Source organism: Prionailurus viverrinus, chromosome A2 (assembly GCF_022837055.1).
Source record: "Prionailurus viverrinus isolate Anna chromosome A2, UM_Priviv_1.0, whole genome shotgun sequence".
Lineage (NCBI taxonomy): Eukaryota > Metazoa > Chordata > Mammalia > Carnivora > Felidae > Prionailurus > Prionailurus viverrinus.
Window position 1 is genome coordinate 22,311,048 of NC_062562.1, and position 19,216 is coordinate 22,330,263.

General features: G+C 45.4%; 1 protein-coding gene across 1 annotated transcript in view; it reads left to right on the plus strand.

Moving 5' to 3' along the window:
* CACNA2D3 (calcium voltage-gated channel auxiliary subunit alpha2delta 3) overlaps window positions 1-19,216 on the plus strand; it is an 865,909-nt gene that overhangs the window by 469,064 nt on the left and 377,629 nt on the right. Inside the window, exon 11 of the mRNA XM_047850751.1 lies at window positions 1,020-1,133. Coding sequence (XP_047706707.1) covers window positions 1,020-1,133 — 114 coding nt within the window. The remainder of the gene's footprint in view (window positions 1-1,019; window positions 1,134-19,216) is intronic.

Consider the following 19,216-nt stretch of genomic DNA (forward strand, 5'->3'; position numbering starts at 1 on the left):
CATTAAGGGAGTTCTTCAACCCTGATTCAAGGAAAGGACACTAAGCTCTGGTAACCAGTCTGGTCACCCTGTCTACCACTCACAAAGACTGGGAGCTTTTATAATGCCATGTAAAACTGAAAGTTGAAGAAATTTAGGGTCTTACACACCAGTGGGCATAATCTTGGAATTTCAGCCTGCTATACATAATATGTTAATAAACTAATATGTGACAAAATAAATATGTAATAAACTAACATGTAATGTTACCTGCTAACAAATACATATTTAAAGTTTTTTTTAAGTTTATTTATTTATTTTTGAGAAAGTGAGAGAGAAAGAGTGTGAGCAGGGGAGGGGCAGAGAGAGAGGGAGATACAGAATCTGAAGCAGGCTCCAGGCTCTGAGCTGTAAGCACACAGCCTGACGCGGGGCTTGAACCCATAAACCGTGAGATCATGACCTGAGCTGAAGTCGGATGCTCAACCGACTGAGCCACCCAGTCACCCCTAACAAATATGTATTTAAAACGAACCCTAACAAAAGGATGCCTAGGCTTCTAGTTTGAATTGGCCTGTTTCTGACTTTATGTGTCCAAAACCTCCCTGATTTTACTATATAGTGCAGTCCGTACCCATCAAGCCAGATTCATTCAGGTTTTAAAAGAGATGTTGCTGGCCACGTATGCTCTGCCCATGTCAAGTGTTGCTAAAGAGTGACTGTACCAGTGCCTTTGGGGCTTGTATCATGAGGCAGTATCTGTGCTTGAAGGTAAGAGAGGTTATGTGTCCTCGAACCTCACTTCCCACCCTGCGTGTGTTTTTCAGAAATCCTCTCTGCCGTCTGGATTTAGTTCCAGTTTGTCAGAGCAAATATGGTGAATGCGTGGGGAGAAGCTTATGGTGTAGGTTGTGTTTTGGTGAAGTAGAACAAGCTCTTGTTTTGAGAGGCTTCCCAAGCCCAAGCCCTCATGCCTCTGAAGTCTCACGGATGTACAGAACTCTGGTGTGTTTTTTAGTCTGAACTTCTTTCTTCCGCAGTTCAACCATACTGGGCAAGGCAGTGTCTGCAGCCAGGCCATCATGCTCATCACCGACGGGGCAGTGGACACCTATGACACTATCTTTGCGAAGTACAACTGGCCAGATCGGAAGGTGAGTTGGTGCTGATGCCATGCAGCATGGTCCATGGAGAATCTGTGTTGTGCTGTAACCCCCAGGTTGTCCAGGGGTAGGTGCCCCATCTGGACTGAATCTCATAAAGACTACTGTTTCTCAGGCTTGTAGTTTTTGGTTGACCAAGCCAAATACTATAGCTTTCCTTGTTTTCAAAATGACACTTTTTTGGAGGAGAGAAGAAACCTGTAAAGACACATTCAGCGTGTTCAGTGAAAAGACTCACTGTGAAGCGTGCTTTGTCCATAGTGGGCAGCACCTTTGTTTTCCGTGGACCCAGAGCTGCTTGGTGAGTCCTGCATCTATAGATGGTGAAGTTGGCCATGGCGGCCACCCAGTCCTCTCTTGTGTGTTTCTGTATTTCTCTAGCTCCTCGTTCACCACCCTCATTACCCTCATTACCACCCAGAAGCTTCTCTCCATCTCCCAGGGCTGTTCCCCATCCTTGTCAAAGCTTGTACACTGTTCTAGTTCCTTCTTTGCTTTCCAAGTTGACGTTTATTTATCTGCTGAACCCATATGTTAGGGTGTCCATGATGGATGTTAATGTTTTTGGTGTGTCTGAGTGCCAAAACCCAGAGATTCCTCAAGCTGTTAGCCAGTTTGAATTCCCTGGGGAGATCTTTTAAATTCTGGATACTTGTACTCTATCCCATGCCTACAGAATCAAGATTTCTAAGGATGTGGTGTGGTAATCCATGTTTTTAATAAGTTCCTCTAGTGGGCACCAATCAGCAGATTAGCAGTTGGTGATCTCTATCTCACCTGAATGGTGGAATTTTCACAGGAAAAAGGCCAGTCAGAGAAGGTGCTATCCCAGGGGTATCACAGAGGCGCTGTCCTGTCCCATGAGCCAGTGGCATTACTCTGACTGTCTCTATAAGTGCGTAAGACCATTCAGACCAAGTCTGTCCTACTTTACCTATTTTGTGTATTTAATTTCCTGGAACCGAACTAACCACACACACTTGGCAAAAAGAAAGAGAAGACAAATGACCGCTGTGTCTTCAGCTGTATCCAGAGAGTGTGTGCCATTGAGGGAGTGTGACATGTCAAGGTGTCATCCCATGTTCCCTTAGTCATTCTTGGTCCCCACATTGCTCTGATAACACTGACATCTCACCTCACTGAGTGTGCATCTGCATTTTAAAGATACATACGTTTTGAACAACATGGTCCCTAAATGGATGCCAACTGCTTCTCCTGGTGCTCAACCTTAGAAAGAGCCATCACTTCTGAAGCTGGAGGAAACGTTTGCTGTGCTGGGCTTTCTCAGGGGATGTGGGACTGTGATACGGCTTAAGGGATGCCCAGGGATAGATGTGGCTGATTGCAGCTCCCGCAACAAGCACTACCTTAGAACCTAGCCCTCGTATAAGATGGCAGTTCAGTGTTGGACAAGGAGATTTTAGATGTAGGATTTCAGGTGTAGGTTTTCAGGGATAGGTGGAGGCCACAGGTAATTCCTTGATAGATGTAGTCATGTGAAGGGAAGAATGTGCTGGATACATGTGCACCCCTGGAGCATACAGCACGATGCTGGGCATGTGGCCGGTACCTAATGCACAGTCCTAAGGTGTGGCTGAGTGACCGAGGGGCCTGGCGGGGTGGGAGGCCACAGTGCTAGTAAACATGGGTAGGGCCACAGACATTTTGCAGTCATGTGGAATGTTTGCTGGTGCCATGACGTTTCATAGCATGTTGAAGGGTATTTTGACTTTTTTGGGACCATCGTACATAAGAAAGTGAGAGGGTCTTTTCATAAGCAGCTTCATTAAGACCAAATGTGTTATCAGACAAGTCTCACATACTGAATTCTCTGAATCTGTCCCATTTGGTGATACTTGGTGGATAGCAGTTGCTCAATAATATTGGTATTTGAATATCCTTACTTGTAAGGAGAGGCATAGAATGAGGTCTTCAAAGTCACAGTTCTTCAGACAAAACACAAATGTCAACATATCTTGCCAAAGATACAATACTGACTTTCAATCAGTTGCTTTTTTAGATATATTGGAACCAGGATTCTGGAAGTTTAAACATTACATAAAGGAGCTTCATTGACTTATAAAGTATTATCAAGCAGAAGCAGATTTGACTTTTGTAACAAGAGAGTCTTCTTTTTATTTATTTATTTTTATTAAAAAAAAAATTTTTAACGTTTATTTATTTTTGAGACAGAGAGAGACAGAGCATGAACGGGGGAGGGTCAGAGAGAGAGGGAGACACAGAATCTGAAACAGGCTCCAGGCTCTGAGCTGTCAGCACAGAGCCCGAACGCGGGGCTCGAACTCACGGACCGTGAGATCATGACCTGAGCCGAAGTCGGACGCTTAACCGACTGAGCCACCCAGGCGCCCCGAGAGTCTTCTTTTTAAAAACAATATTTTATTTATGTATTAGAGTGGACATATGAGCACATGTGAGTGGAGGAGAGGCAGAGAGAGAAAGAGGGAGAGAGAGACTCCCAAGCAGGCTCAGCACTGTTAGCGCAGAACCTGACTCGGGGCTCAGTCTCACAAACCGTGACATCATGACCTGAGCCCAAATGGAGAGTTAGATTCTTAACCAACTGACCCACTCAGGTACCCCCAAACAGTCTTTTTCTGTGATTAGAAGTTCATATCAGGGTTCCATCCCTCCTGCTGCATTCTGGAGAGTTTTATGGTGTTCACATATATACACGTACACATTATCTTCTTGATGATTTGTCTGTGAAATTGAGCGCAGTAAGTTTGCATGGATCCCAGTGTGATTTAGCATTGTGTTAAAGTGAGGAGATGTTCAGTGTCTAAGCAGTCCTCTTTCTCTGTTATTCTGAACATTAGATATTTAGCAGAGGACTCTGTCATGCCATAGTGGGCAGTCTTCAAGATCGTAGATACAGGAAATGGGTTCAGGAGAGAGGAAAATGATCTTTTTTTTTCAATATATGAAATTTATTGTCAAATTGGTTTCCATACAACACCCAGTGCTCATCCCAAAAGGTGCCCTCCTCAATACCCATCACCCACCCTCCCCTCCCTCTCACCCCCCATCAACCCTGTTTGTTCTCAGTTTTTAAGAGTCTCTTATGCTTTGGCTCTCTCCCACTCTAACCTTTTTTTTTTTCTTCCCCTCCCCCATGGTCTTCTGTTAAGTTTCTCAGGATCCACATAAAAGTGAAAACATATGGTATCTGTCTTTCTCTGTATGGCTTATTTCACTTAGCATAACACTCTCTAGTTCCATCCACGTTGCTACAAAGGGCCAGATTTCATTCTTTCTCATTGCCATGTAGTACTCCATTGTGTATATAAACCACAATTTCATTATCCATTCATCAATTGATGGACATTTAGGCTCTTTCCATAATTTGGCTATTGTTGAGAGTGCTGCTATAAACATTGGGGTACAAGTGCCCCTATGCATCAGCACTCCTGTATCCCCTGGGTAAATTCCTAGCAGTGCTATTTCTGGGTCATAGGGTAGGTCTATTTTTAATTTTTTGAGGAACCTCCACATTGTTTTCCAGAGTGGCTGCACTAGTTTGCATTCCCACCAACAGTGCAAGAGGGTTCCCGTTTCTCCACATCCTCTCCAGCATCTATAGTCTCCTGATTTGTTCATTTTGGCCACTCTGACTGGTGTGAGGTAATATCTGAGTGTGGTTTTGATTTGTATTTCCCTGATGAGGAGCGACGTTGAGCATCTTTTCATGTGCCTGTTGGCCATATGGATGTCTTCTTTAGAAAAGTGTCTATTCATGTCTTCTGCCCGTTTCTTCACTGGATTATTTGTTTTTCGGGTGTGGAGTTTGGTGAGCTCTTTATAGATTTTGGATACTAGCCCTTTGTCTGATATGTCATTTGCAAATATCTTTTCCCATTCCGTTGGTTGCCTTTTAGTTTTGTTGGTTGTTTCCTTTGCCGTGAAGAAGCTTTTTATCTTCATGAGGTCCCAGTAGTTCATTTTTGCTTTTAATTCCCTTGCCTTTGGGGATGTGTCAAGTAAGAAATTGCTGCAGCTGAGGTCAGAGAGGTTTTTTCCTGCTTTTTCCTCTAGGGTTTTGATGGTTTCCTGTCTCACATTCAGGTCCTTAATCCATTTTGAGTTTATTTTTGTGAGTGGTGTAAGAAAGTGTTCTAGTTTCAACCTTCTGCATGTTGCTGTCCAGTTCTCCCAGCACCATTTGTTAAAGAGACTGTCTTTTTTCCATTGGATGTTCTTTCCTGCTTTGTCAAAGATGAGTTGACCATACGTTTGTGGGTCTAGTTCTGGGGTTTCTATTCTATTCCATTGGTCTATGTGTCTGTTTTTGTGCCAATACCATGCGGTCGATGATTACAGCTTTGTAGTAGAGGCTAAAGTCTGGGATTGTGATGTCTCCTGCTTTGGTCTTCTTCAAAATTACTTTGGCTATTCGGGGCCTTTTGTGGTTCCATATGAATTTTAGGATTGCTTGTTCTAGCTTCGAGAAGAATGCTGGTGCAATTTTGATTGGGATTGAATTGAATGTGTAGATAGCTTTGGGTAGTATTGACATCTTGACAATATTTATTCTTCCAATACATGAGCACGGAATGTTTTTCCATTTCTTTATATCTTCTTCAATTTCCTTCATAAGCTTTCTATAGTTTTCAGCATACAAATCTTTTACATCTTTGGTTAGATTTATCCCTAGGTATTTTATGCTTCTTGGTGCAGTTGTGAATGGGATCAGTTTCTTTGTCTTTCTTTTGCTTCATTATTAGTGTATAAGAATGCAACTGATTTCTGTACATTGATTTTGTATCCTGCAACTTTGCTAAATTCATGTATCAGTTCTAGCAGACTTTTGGTGGAGTCTATCAGATTTTCCATGTATAATATCATGTCATCTGCAAAAAGTGAAAGCTTAACTTCATTTTTGCCAATTTTGATGCCTTTGATTTCCTTTTGTTGTCTGATTGCTGATGCTAGAACTTCCAACACTATGTTAAACAACAGCGGTGAGAGTGGACATCCCTGTCATGTTCCTGATCTCAGGGAAAAAGCTCTCAGTTTTTCCCCATTGAGGATGATGTTAGCTGTGGGCTTTTCATAAATGGCTTTTATGATGTTTAAGTATGTTCCTTCTATCCCGACTTTCTCGAGGGTTTCTATTAAGAAGCGTTGCTGAATTTTGTCAAATGCCTTTTCTGCATCGATTGACAGGATCATATGGTTCTTTTCTTTTATTAATGTGATGTATCACGTTGATTGATTTGCGAATGTTGAGCCAGCCCTGCATCCCAGGAATGAATTCCACTTGATCATGGTGAATAATTCTTTTTATATGCTGTTGAATTTGATTTGCTAGTATCTTATTGAGAATTTTTGCATCCATATTCATCAGGGATATTGGCCTGTAGTTCTCTTTTTTTACTGGGTCTCTGTCTGGTTTAGGAACCAAAGTAATACTGGCTTCATAGAATGAGTCTGGAAGTTTTTCTTCCCTTTCTGTTTTTTGGAATAGCTTGAGAAGGATAGGTATTATCTCTGCTTTAAATATCTGGTAGAACTCCCCTGGGAAGCCATCTGGTCCTGGACTCTTATTTGTTGGGAGATTTTGATAACTGATTCAATTTCTTCACTGGTTATGGGTCTGTTCAAGGTTTCTATTTCCTCCTGATTGAGTTTTGGAAGCATGTGGGTGTTTAGGAATTTGTCCATTTCTTCCAGGTTTTCCAGTTTGTTGGCATATAATTTTTCATAGTATTCCCTGATAATTGCTTGTATCTCTGGGGGATTGGTGGTAATAATTCCATTTTCATTCATGATTTTATCTATTTGGGTCATCTCCCTTTACTTTTTGAGAAGCCTGGCTAGAGGTTTATCAATTTTGTTTATTTTTTCAAAAAACCAACTCTTGATTTCGTTGATCTGCTCTACAGTTTTTTTAGATTCTATATTGTTTATTTCTGCTCTGATCTTTATTATTTCTCTTCTTCTGCTGGGTTTAGGCTGTCTTTGCTGTTCTGCCTCTAGTTCCTTTAGGTGTGCTGTTAGATTTTGTATTTGGGATTTTTCTTGTTTCTTGAGATAGGCCTGGATTGCAATGTATTTTCCTCTCAGGACTGCCTTCGCTGCATCCCAAAGTGTTTGGATTGTTGTATTTTCATTTTCGTTTGTTTCCATATATTTTTTAATTTCTTCTCTAATTGCCTGGTTGACCCATTCATTCTTTAGTAGGGTGTTCTTTAACCTCCATGCTTTTGGAGGTTTTCCAGACTTTTTCCTGTGGTTGATTTGAAGCTTCATAGCATTGTGGTCTGAAAGTATGCATGGTATGATCTCAATTCTTGTATACTTATGAAGGGCTGTTTTGTGACCCAGTATGTGATCTATCTTGGAGAATGTTCCATGTGTACTCGAGAAGAAAGTATATTCTGTTGCTTTGGGATGCAGAGTTCTAAATATATCTGTCAAGTCCATCTGATCCAATGTATCATTCAGGGTCCTTGTTTCTTTATTGACCGTGTATCTAGATGATCTATCCATTTCTGTAAGTGGAGTGTTAAAGTCCCCTGCAATTACCACATTGTTATCAATAAGGTTGCTTATGTTTGTGAGTAATTGTTTTATATATTTGGGGGCTTCCGTATTCGGTGCATAGACATTTATAATTGTTAGCTCTTCCTGATGAATAGACCCTGTAATTATTATATAATGCCCTTCTTCATCTCTTGTTACAGCCTTTAATTTAAAGTCTAGTTTGTCTGATATAAGTATGGCTACTCCAGCTTTCTTTTGACTTCCAGTAGCATGATAAATAGTTCTCCATCCCCTCACTTTGAACCTGAAGGTGTCCTCAGGTCTAAAATGAGTCTCTTGTAGACAGCAAACAGATGGGTCTTGCTTTTTTTATCCATTCTGATACCCAATGTCTTTTGCTTGGCATATTTAGTCCATTTACATTCAGTGTTATTATAGAAAGATACAGGTTTAGAGTCATTGTGATGTCTGTAGGTTTCATGCTTGTAGCGATGTCTCTGGTACTTTGTCTCACAGGATCCCCCTTGTAGGATCTCTTGTAGGGCTGGTTTAGTGGTGACAAATTCCTTCAGTTTTTGTTTGTTTGGGAAGACCTTTATCTCTCCTTCTATTCTAAATGACAGACTTGCTGGATAAAGGATTCTCAGCTGCATATTTTTTCTCTTCATCACATTGAAGATTTCCTGCCATTCCTTTCTGGTCTGCCAAGTTTCAGTAGAGAGATCTGTCACGAGTCTTATCCATCTCCCTTTATATGTTAGAGCACGTTTATCCCTAGCTGCTTTCAGAATTTTCTCTTTATCCTTGTATTTTGCCAGTTTCACTATGATATGTCATGCAGAAGATCGATTCAAGTTATGTACGTCTGAAGAGGAGTTCTCTGTGCCTGTTGGATTTCAATGCCTTTTTCCTTCCCCAGATCAGGGAAGTTCTCAGCTATTATTTCTTCAGGTACACCTTCAGCACCTTTCCCTCTCTCTTCCTCCTCTGGAATACCAATTATGCGTATATTATTTCTCTTTAGTGCATCACTTATTTCTCTGATTTTCCCTTCGTACTCCTGGATTTTTTTACCTCTCTTTTTCTCAGCTTCCTCTTTTTCCATAATTTTATCTTCTAGTTCACCTATTCTCTCCTCTGCCTCTTCAATCCAAGCTGTGGTCATCTCCATTTTATTTTGCAGCTCATTAATAGCTCCTCCTGGCTGTTCCTTAGTCCCTTGATCTCTATAGCAATAGATTCTCTGCTATCCCTTATACTGTTTTCAAGCCCAGCGATTAATTTTATGACTATTATCCTAAATTCATTTTCTGTTATATTGTTTAAATCATTTTTTATCAGTTTGTTAGCTGTCGTTATTTCCTGGAGGTTTTTTTGAGGGGAATTCTTCCGTTTCATCATTTTGGATAGTCCCTGGAGTGGTGCGGAACTGCAGGGCACTTCCCCTGTGCTGTCTTGAATAACTTGCATTGGTGGGCGGGGCCGCAGTCAGACCTGATGTCTGCCCCCAGCCCACCGCTGGGGCCACAGTCAGACTGGTGTGTGCCTTCTCTTCACCTCTTCTAGGGGCAGGATTCACTGTGGGGTGGTGTGGCCCGTCTGGGCTACTTGCACACTGCCAGGCTTGTGGTGCTGGGGATCTGGCATATTAGCTGGGGTGGATCGGCAAGGTCCACAGGGGTGGGAGGGGCAAGCTCAGCTCGCTTATCCTTAGGTGATCCGCTTCGGGAGAGGCCCCTCTTCCGTGGGCCTCTCCTCTGCACTTGGCTCCGGAGAATCCATTCTGCTAGTCTTCTGGTGGTTTTCTGGGTTATTTAGGCAGGTGTAGGTGGAGTCTAAGTGACCAGCTAGACGCGGTGAGCCCAGCATCCTCCTATGCCGCCATCTTCCGACCCAGTCTAGAGGAAAATGATCTTAAGACTGGAAAGTGTTTCCCATAAGACAGTGGTTCTCAAACTTGAGCAAACATCAGAATCATCTGGACTTATTCCAACATGCATTGCTTACCTCCTGCCAGGAGTTTCTGATCCAGTAGGGCTGGCTGGGGCCTGGGAATGAGCATTCCTCACACATTGCCAGGTCACGTGGATGCTGCACACTTGGGGAGCAGCTACCATAGGAAACAGCCTGAGGAACAGTGTTTGCTTCTGCTGTGGGCTGGGATACTTTTGTCCTCTCTGCTTATTTTATGAGCACCTGCTCCTTTGGGCAAATCCAGTGCACAGGTATGTGTTTCTTGACTCATACTTTGTTTAAAAAATTGCCAACTCCTGATCATCATTTAAAAATCTGAAGGGGGCTCTGGGTGGCTCAGTTGGCTAAGCATCCAACTTCAGCTCAGGTCATGATCTCACAGTTTATGAGTTCAAGCCCTGCGTTGGGCTCTGTGCTGAACAGCTCAGAGCCTGGAGTCTTTGGGATTCTGTGTCTCCCTCTCTCTCTGTCCCTCCTCTGCTCATGCTCTGTCTCTCTCTCTCTCTCAAAAACAAGTAAATAAAAATAAAAATCAATCAATCAGTCAATCAACGTGGAGAGAGTTGAGGTGGCTGGTTGGCTCATTTAAGCACCAGACTCTTGATTCCGGCTCAGGTCATGATCTCGCAGTTTGTGAGTTTGAGCCCCATGTCAATAGTGTGAAGCCTGCTTGGGGTTTTCTCTTCCTCTCTCTCTGCCCCTCCTCTACTCATTCTCTCTGTCTCTGTCTCTGTCTCTCTCTCTGTCTCTCTGTCTCTCTCTCTCTCTCTCTCTCTCTCAATAAATAAATAAATAAATAAATAAATAAACAAACAAACAAACAAACTTTAAAATGTTTACTCCTTTAGAGAGTATGTAAAATTTTAAAGTTTTAGTTTCTCTCATAAAGGGGTATACTTGGCACTTTGGATCCAACATTCTCATATAGCAAAAAAAAAAAAAAAATGGCTGGAGCTGAGAAATGGCTGCCCCCTCAGATGCGTGCTGCTTTTGACTATGACCTCTCCATTCTGTCATCTCCACCCAGCCCACTTCACTCCTGTGTGTTACATGCCCACAGGTGTGGAGTTCTGGATTAACAGGTAGCTGCTGTTTCCCAGCCATGGTTTGTATTCCCCAGCTTCTGGGGCTTTGTTCTTTTGTCTTGGGTTTGCCCCGAGCTTTCCCTCTTCTCTTCTCCTCAGAGGTCATCTTGTCTTTGCTTGAGTCCTAAACTTTAGACTCCCTCAGGATTGTTGTTAGGGAAGTGTAGATTCATGTCCAGCATGATAATTACCTCTAGGCCTATCTTTCATCTTCATTGGTTTGGTGAGTCCTTGGGGACAGATTCTGTATCTCCTAACAGTGCCACCACCATGCGCCATGTCCCAGCCCTGATGAGAAGTGTGACATAGAGACCCTAGGGTGGTCTCATGATTCCTGCCTCCAGGTGTTTACCCCCTGTATAATCTCCTCACCTTGAATATGAGTGAGCCTTGTGACTGCATTCGAACCCATAGAATATAAGAAGGTGAGGGAATTTTGTAGATGTAATCAAGGTCTCAAGTCAGTTGGTTTGACTTAATCAAAAAGGATATCCTGGGTAAGCCTTACTTAACAGAAAATATTTAAAGAGTGACTGGATACTTCCTGAAGGCAGAGACTCTTCGTGGCAGTTTGATAAAGTAAGCAGCTTTTGGAGAAGCCCATTGGTAAGGAGCTGAGGACACCCTCTAGGACCTGAGAACATCTTCCAACCAACAGCCGGCAAAAAACCGTGCCTTCAGTCTTATGGCCACAAGGAAATAATTCCTGCTAACAGTTTGAATGAGCTTAGAGCCAGATTCTTCCCCAGGTGAGCCTCCAGATGAAAACACTGCCCAATCAGTACCTTAATTGAAGCCTTGTGAAACCATGAACGGAAGACCCAGATAAGCTGTGCTTAGCTGACCCAAAGAAACTGTGGGGTTGCAAATGTGGAGTTAAGCAACTAAGTTTGCGGTAATATGTTATGTAGCAATAGAGAATTAACAGAAGAGGTGAGGAGAAGGGGAAAAGGAAAGGAAATAATTTATCATAGCAATACTGTAAAATATCCCCAAACCTAATGGCTTAAAATAACAATTTATTATTTCTTGCAATTCTGTGGGTTAACCGGATGGTGATTCTGCTCTCCATGGTGTCAGGTAGAGTCACTGCTGAAGCTGCATGAAGCTGGGAGCTTGGCGGGGCTGTCTCGGTTCTTCTCCAGAACGCTTCTCTCTCCATGTGGGGCTAGTCCTCCAGGGCCACACTGTGAGCCCACTCCCCTCAGTGCAGTAGCCTGGACTTGACTACAATATGGCAGTTGGGTTCCCAGAAGGGGAAAGCAGAAGGAAGTGGGGAGCAGTCTAGGAGGGCACTTGTGGGTGTCATTTTTTTAAAAAAATTTTAAACGTTTATTTATTATCGAGAGACAGAGAGACACAGAGTGTGAGCAGGGGAGGGGTAGAGAGAGGGGGAGACACAGAATCTGAAGTAGGTTCCAGGCTCTATCAGCACAGAGCCCGACGTGGGGCTTGAACTCATAAACTGCGAGATCATGACCTGAGCCGAAGCCGATTGCTTAACCAACTGAGCCACCCAGGCACCGCAATGGGTGTCATTTTTTAAAACTACTGCCTATCCAGGGCCTTGCTCAAGGCAACTGCTTAATAAAACATTTTAGAATGAGTTGGAAGAAGGAATGTGTTATTGGTGATTTAACTATGAGTCTGAAGACAGCATCATGATTGTCCATGCAATGTGTCCCTTGCCAGCATTTTATTTCTGAGAGCGGAAATGAGGAGCTATTTATTCATTTATTGAGTGCCATTTACTTTTGCCTAATATCCATTGGTTAGCAGCTTAACAGCAGCTCTTACATACTTGGAATAAAATATGAACTCTTCAACGTGGAAGGGACTCATTGCAGGACCTGCTCAAGAAATAAAGCTGCCTACATTTAAATTAGAAAAATGGTCATACTTGCCACCTATATAGTTCAAGTGAACCAAAAACAAAACAAAAAAAAAGGTCATCGAATGATTTATCATTACCTTCCCTGATGCATAAGACAGAGTGAATGGGTAAGAAAATGGCAGGTAACTGATTTAAAGAATCTAATCTTATCAGAAGACCTGTCAAGCCCTTTAAGAGTATAGTATGTTTGCCAACCCCTGATCTAAGGAAATTATTAAGTGTATTGTTCAGTCATTGAGATGCCTCTGGAAATCCGTGCATTGGCTAACCAACAGAGGATGGTTGTGGTGGCTTTCCCCTTCCTTTCCACTGCTTTTTTCCACTTGAATAACTGCACTAATCAATGGCAGAGGGGTGGAAACCTTGATTGCAAATACCGCTGTCTGTGCTGTGGGGTGTCTCCTCTGCTCGGAGCCATGCTTTCTACTTTTCTGTCCTGAACAGTTTCTGGTTTTCCCCTTTTATGTCAGTGCTGCACCAGGGCTGGAGTATAGGACGCAATGATGGGCCCATTCAGAAGGGGGCTGAGCTGCAGGCACACAGCCTGGGGCCGGACTCAGTGCCCAGCATGTGGGATCTCCATACATGTCAGACTTAACCTCCCCTTGAACCCTGTTTTGCTGGTGACAGGGGCACATGGCAGTGTCACAGCTTTCATGTCACTCGAGTAACAATGGCAACACCCTGGAGAGTCACGTTCCCTCTTTGCTGAGACCCAGCAAGCCAGAGACTCCCAGAATCCAAATAAAATGGGATCCTTGGAATCCCTGTCAAAATCAACCTGCTTAGAGGCTAATCACTCTATTTGCTTGGTGTTATACCCCTGGAGGGATGTTTGGCTGCAGCTGCCACATAACAGACCACGTTTCAACTCGCTTCTTCTGTAGGTGAAGTGGTCGTGCACGGAACTCCTGGGGGTGCACGGAGGGCCAGTGATCCTTCTGTGCCTGTTAGACAACCTTGCACGACCTGTCCTTCACTTGGGTCTGTGATGAGAAGTGCAGGCAGCATTAGGATGCTTCATCTGCTTCCCTGGGCCTGAATCGCCCTCAATAAGAGCGTGCCCTCAGCTGGTTTCCTGTGCCGAAATGTGTAAACAAAGCTAATGAGAGCGAATTCTCACCGAATGCGAAGCATCAGACACCATTCTAAATGCTGTACCTGTATTTAATTCACACAGAAATCCAAGAGGCGAGTACTGTTGTATCCCCTTTATACAAAGGAGGAAACTGAGGCTACCCAATGATTCAGGGTTCCATGACTAGCATTTGGTGGAATGTCAACCCAGCATCGAGCGCTGAGGCTGTACCCTGAACCAGGATGCAGACATTTTGAGGGGGAAAGCAAAACAAAGTAACCATAGGTCCCAGGGGTAGCTGTCCATACCACACACATTGTCACCCAGAAAATAAGTTCATTTCCTTGGCCTTCCCACCCCCAAGTATAGGGGGCGTGGTCTGCAGAATGTTAGAGATTTAGGGATCACAGAACCACCCATTGAGGTTACAGGCAGAGGAGAAGCGGATGGCAAATGTGTGGCCTCAGGACGAAGCTGTCTGGGTGAAACTAAATGATTTTCCTCTTTATAAAGAATTTCAAAGGTGAATGCTATTTCAGTTATGGGTGCTATGTGTTCTATTATCGGTTACGTCCAGAACAAAAGCGAGGACAGTGGCACTGAGGCCCTTAGAGAGACGACCAGGGCTCAGGGTCCGTGGAGGATCCTTGGTGGCCTGGTGGGGATGGCATGGAGGGGTGGGGCAAACATGACTCCTGGTTTGGGGTCCAAGGGAAGCTCTTGATCACAGAACAGTTTGGGGGTCTGACTTTGGAACTCTTTTGGAAACACTGTTAGAAGTCACTGTCCTTTGATTTGGGGTCACAAAGATCCAAGAAGGAGATCTTTTGGGGGTTTTGCCCCAGGCCTCCCTCCCTTGGCATAATTTGGTATATGTGCTGCCGAAGCGAGCACTCCCTTGGCATAATTTGGAAGCTGAAGCCTCAACCCAGCCATATCCTAGTGGCCTCGAAGAGATGCTGGAAGGCTTAGCTCTGTCTTAGTGGCTCTGAGGGGGTTTTGGAAAACTCCAGCACCCCTCTCTCCTCATCTTTCCACGGGACATGTGCCACTCTGGGGAGCAGAGTTTCTGAGCTGAGTCAGGCCTTATCCTTTTAAGAACCCATCCCTTAAATAGTCTCAAGCAACTTGGAAGGAATTTTTTGTTCTTTCTTTTTTTTCCCTAAACTACATTGTTTCCGTTTCTGACTTTCCAGTGATTTTACAAAGCTCTTTCTTTGTCTTCCTTTGAGCTGGTCAGGAGGAGAAGGGGTTTACCCAAAACATAGCAACTGGGGAAGGAGTTTGGGCCATACTGCTCGTAGAGGAGGTCTCAAGGTGCTCCTCCTGTCCCCACCCCACCTGCACTCCAGCTCTGTCCCTCATACTACAGAACCAGATTACTGTGGGGGCTTAAGGGTGGCAAGGGCAGTAAAGGGAAAGGAGTGGCCATGTGGTGGGGGTGGGGTGGAGATTCATTCATTCAACAGATGTGTACTGAGAGCCCCCCATGTCCCAGGCCATTGTACCAGAGCCCAGGAGCAAGGGGCTGACGTGACAGCTCCAGGCAGATCCTAGAGAGCAGATAACAGATCACAGATAACAAACAAGTAAAAAGACCAGTTGTTAGAATCCATGATGCATTTTCTGAAGGAGACAGACAATAGCCTGCAACAGAGAATGGGGTGACCAAGGGAGGTCTCCCTACGGAGAGCACCTGTGAATAAAAGGAGCTGGGCAGGGAAGGGTGGAGGGAACAGTATTTCCAACGGCCCTGCAAAGGAAAAGCTGGGCGTGCATGAGGAACTGGATAAAGAGCAGGTGGCTGAAGCCTGGTGGGCATGGGGGCAGTGCCATGGGGGAGGCAGGCGGGACAGGCAGGTGTCAGCGCCTCCAGGCTTCGATGGGCACAGTACAGAGTTTTGATTGTGATCCAAGGGTAGTGGGGAGCCACGGAAGGCTCTTGAACAGGGACAGACGTGAGCTGTTTTCCAAAGTGCTGACTACCCTATGGGGAACCGGTGCACGAGGTACGGACCTGGCTAGGTATACAGTTTTGGGATTGACTGCTCATCATAACTGATGTCATTGTGGGGGGGGAGGCAGTAGGTAATAGGCAGGTAGTAGACTTTTTTTTTTAACTTCTTTCGAATGTTCCAAGATTCCCCTGTGTCCCTCAGCTGTTCTATTTCAAGGCTCAGTTGGGGGGGTTACATTTCTCTGTCTCCTCCCTTCCTCCCTCCGTCTCTCGCTCCTTCCCTGTCTGAAGTCGCATTTTGGTCTGAAAGTTTTGGGTCAGTGTGTGTCATTGCTGTATTTTTTCAAGGGTGATAAATCCTAAAGCTGTCTTGGGAAAATAGCAGGAACATTCATTTCTCGTGGGCAGTCAACGGTATGACAGGAAAAGGCATTTTCAGTCTCTGCGGGAAGAGCTCACACGGGCCCTCCTTGCCGCTGAAGGAAGGGTTGAAATGGTTCGCTGTCTCCCGGTTTATTTTTAATTACTTCTGCTGGTATTAGACATCGTGTGACTCCAGCAAGAAGAACATGACGAGACAAGTTGGGAACGAGGCCCACTGATGCATGGCTGGTGCCAGCCATTGAAAAATCACTTCATGTCAAGGACTCAGACAGCCTCATGGGCACCGTCCCTGCAGCTACGAGTGCTGTTCCTTTTCCTGGGCTTGGCACTGGGGTCTTGGCCTCCACCCGGACACCACTGTCTTCACGAGGCAGGTAGGGGACGGTGTGCATTCCTTCCTGTCCCTCCCCCCCGTCCCCACCCATCCCCACGCAAGGCCCAGAGTCAAATACTTTTCTGCTCATTTCATTCTTATCTCTGCCCTATGGGTGGATACTCCTAGTGCCACTCATATCTTACGTGTGAGGGAGCTCAGGCTCAGAGAGATTAAGTCACTTGCTCAGAGTGCACAGCTATGAACCCGGGAGTCTCTGATTCTGACTCATGTCAGACTATCTCCACACCTGTGTGTCCAAACGAAGGGGTTGGCAGTTGGAAGCACTTGCAAAAAAAAAAGTTTCCTGGTCCCACTCTCTGTAGGGGCAGCCCTGGAATTGTCATTTTGATAGGCAGCTCACAGACCACACTCGGTGAGTTAGGAGGGTCTTAGAACCCCTCTGTGGCTCAACGGGTGAAGACTGTCCAGACTGGAACATAGTGAGAAATGCCACTCAACACGGTTGTGTTCCCAGTGGACCAGGCAGGGTCCAGTCAGGGACAGAAGCCTGCCAGTCATTTTCACAGAGAGAACTTCATGTTAAGAATTGTTGACCACAGGGGCGCCTGGGTGGCGCAGTCGGTTAAGCGTCCGACTTCAGCCAGGTCACGATCTCGCGGTCCGTGAGTTCGAGCCCCGCGTCAGGCTCTGGGCTGATGGCTCAGAGCCTGGAGCCTGTTTCCAATTCTGTGTCTCCCTCTCTCTCTGCCCCTTCCCCGTTCATGCTCTGTCTCTCTCTGTCCCAAAAATAAATAAACGTTGAAAAAAAAAAAAGAATTGTTGACCACAGAGGGCAAAAAGAGAAGTGTAGGATGTCACGGAAGTAGTAATGTCAGGCAACAGATGCTACCCCACAGCTGGTGGTGGCAAGCAGGAGAGGGGAAGGGAAGAGGAGAGGTTTTTAGGTAAGACTTAGAAGTCGAGAGGAGAGGACCTGGGGGGCCCGCACAGAGACCCTGGGAAGGGCACACTGGTTGGAGGGGGGTAAGGGTTTTGAGGAGCGGGTGCTGGGGTCTCTGACGTGAATGGACCTGATTTAGTGAGTGTTAGGAAAACTGTAAACTAGCTTTGTTCGCTGCTACTGGAATGAGCTGTCCCTGCCCGGGGCAAGGAGCCTTGCTGGAGCCATGGCGCTGGGAACCAGAAGCCAACAGGAACCAAACAGGAGGGAACGAGTCCCACATCCTTCCTGCATCCTTACGGCCTCCCCCTGCTGGCCCTTCTGGCAGAGCCTGGCCAGAAACAGCTGGCAAAGCAGAAACGTGGTTTGCGGAGCCCCAGCCCCAGCCCCAGCCTCACTAAGCCCGGCGGATTTGGTGCTGAGGCACACCCAGCAATAACTGGAAACTTGCTGAATGAGTTCAGTATTGTTTGCAGCCTAATGACACATCAAATTCTTATTTCCTGGGTTTTATTCCTCTTGCTCTATTGAGTAGGGCTCTTGGGGAGTGGGCAAGCGTAGGGAAGCCGTGCTACCTGATGGAAAGAGGATGGCATCTGGGTGCCGGCAGATCTGTCCCTCTCATCTGTATATCGGGGTTAATTATGCACACCTTGCCGTGTTGTTCAGAACGAAACGAGATGATGTGCCAGCGAGATCAGGGCTGGGCACAGAGTCGGCGGGGGACACGATGCTATATCCTCATCCTTGTTACCATGACTGACAACTACTCGTACGGTGAAAATCCTCTGCTGTAGTTAAAATGTAGTTGTACTGGGTGAATTCAAGACGGTGTAGCAATAGGTTTTCACATGTGGAAAATAGAAAGTACTTTTTCATCCCTGAATATGGATTAATCTTATGTAGCGTCTTGGTTGACTTATAAGAAGATTAAAGTATTCAGATGCATTAAAAAAAACGTTTTTAAGCCTTTCCTTTTACCTGTTTCATGAATAAACATATACACAGAAGTAAACTTCTGGCACGCAGCAAAATACACTGAGATTTATTTGGTCATTCACAATCATTAATGAACTAGTCTATGTTAATAGCTAATGTTCCTCAATTCAGATGAGCAACCTGTCTGTATTGGCAAAACGTAAAAAGGAGATTTGAAAAGTAGTGTTGCTTTTGTATTAGTTCTCTCTTCTAGACTGGTGGTTAAGGCTTTACTGTTTCTGAGTGGGGTGACTTTGGGCTAGTGACTGAATCTCATGCCTAGCATCGTCATCTAGGAAAGGGGAGGGGGTGGTGCAGAAATCACGCTGCCCGGGCAGGGTTGTCCAGCAGGCGGGAGGTGCTTGGCTAATGCCAGTGATGGAGAAGAGACTGGGGTCTGCAGGAGTCTGGGCCAGGCTCTGCAGGTGTGTGCTCGGAACAAACGTCCTCAGGCAGCCGGCCCTGCTGTGAGGGAGGAGGATCCGAACCTGGCACGGCAGGTTCCGGAATACGTGTTGCTGGTGGAGTGGTTTGGGAAGTGCTTAGTTCTCTTAAGCAGCCTTGTATCCGCTTCCCGACCTCATTGGCCAAAACACTCCCCCGTGGACTGTTTGGTGGGAAGCCTCACAACAACCTGCTTGTGGGAGTCCTTGGATTGCGAGCTGATCTGTCTGAGTCCACAGAGGGGTCCTCTGGCAGAGGCTGTGTGCCTCTGCTAGCGGGAGCTGCCGGGCGGCCGTCTGGGAGAGCCTTGCTCACACTGAGCCCAGCTTGTATGTTCGCCATCTCACCAGTGTTGCCCACTTTCCTGGGTTTCCTTCCTAGGATGGGCTGGGGTGGGGGTGCTTTTCAGGACTGAGAGGAGGGCAGAGCAGCCCTCCCCCCACTATCTAGAAAGGTGCCCCTGTGTTCTGGGGGTCAGGAGCCTGCAAGCCAACTG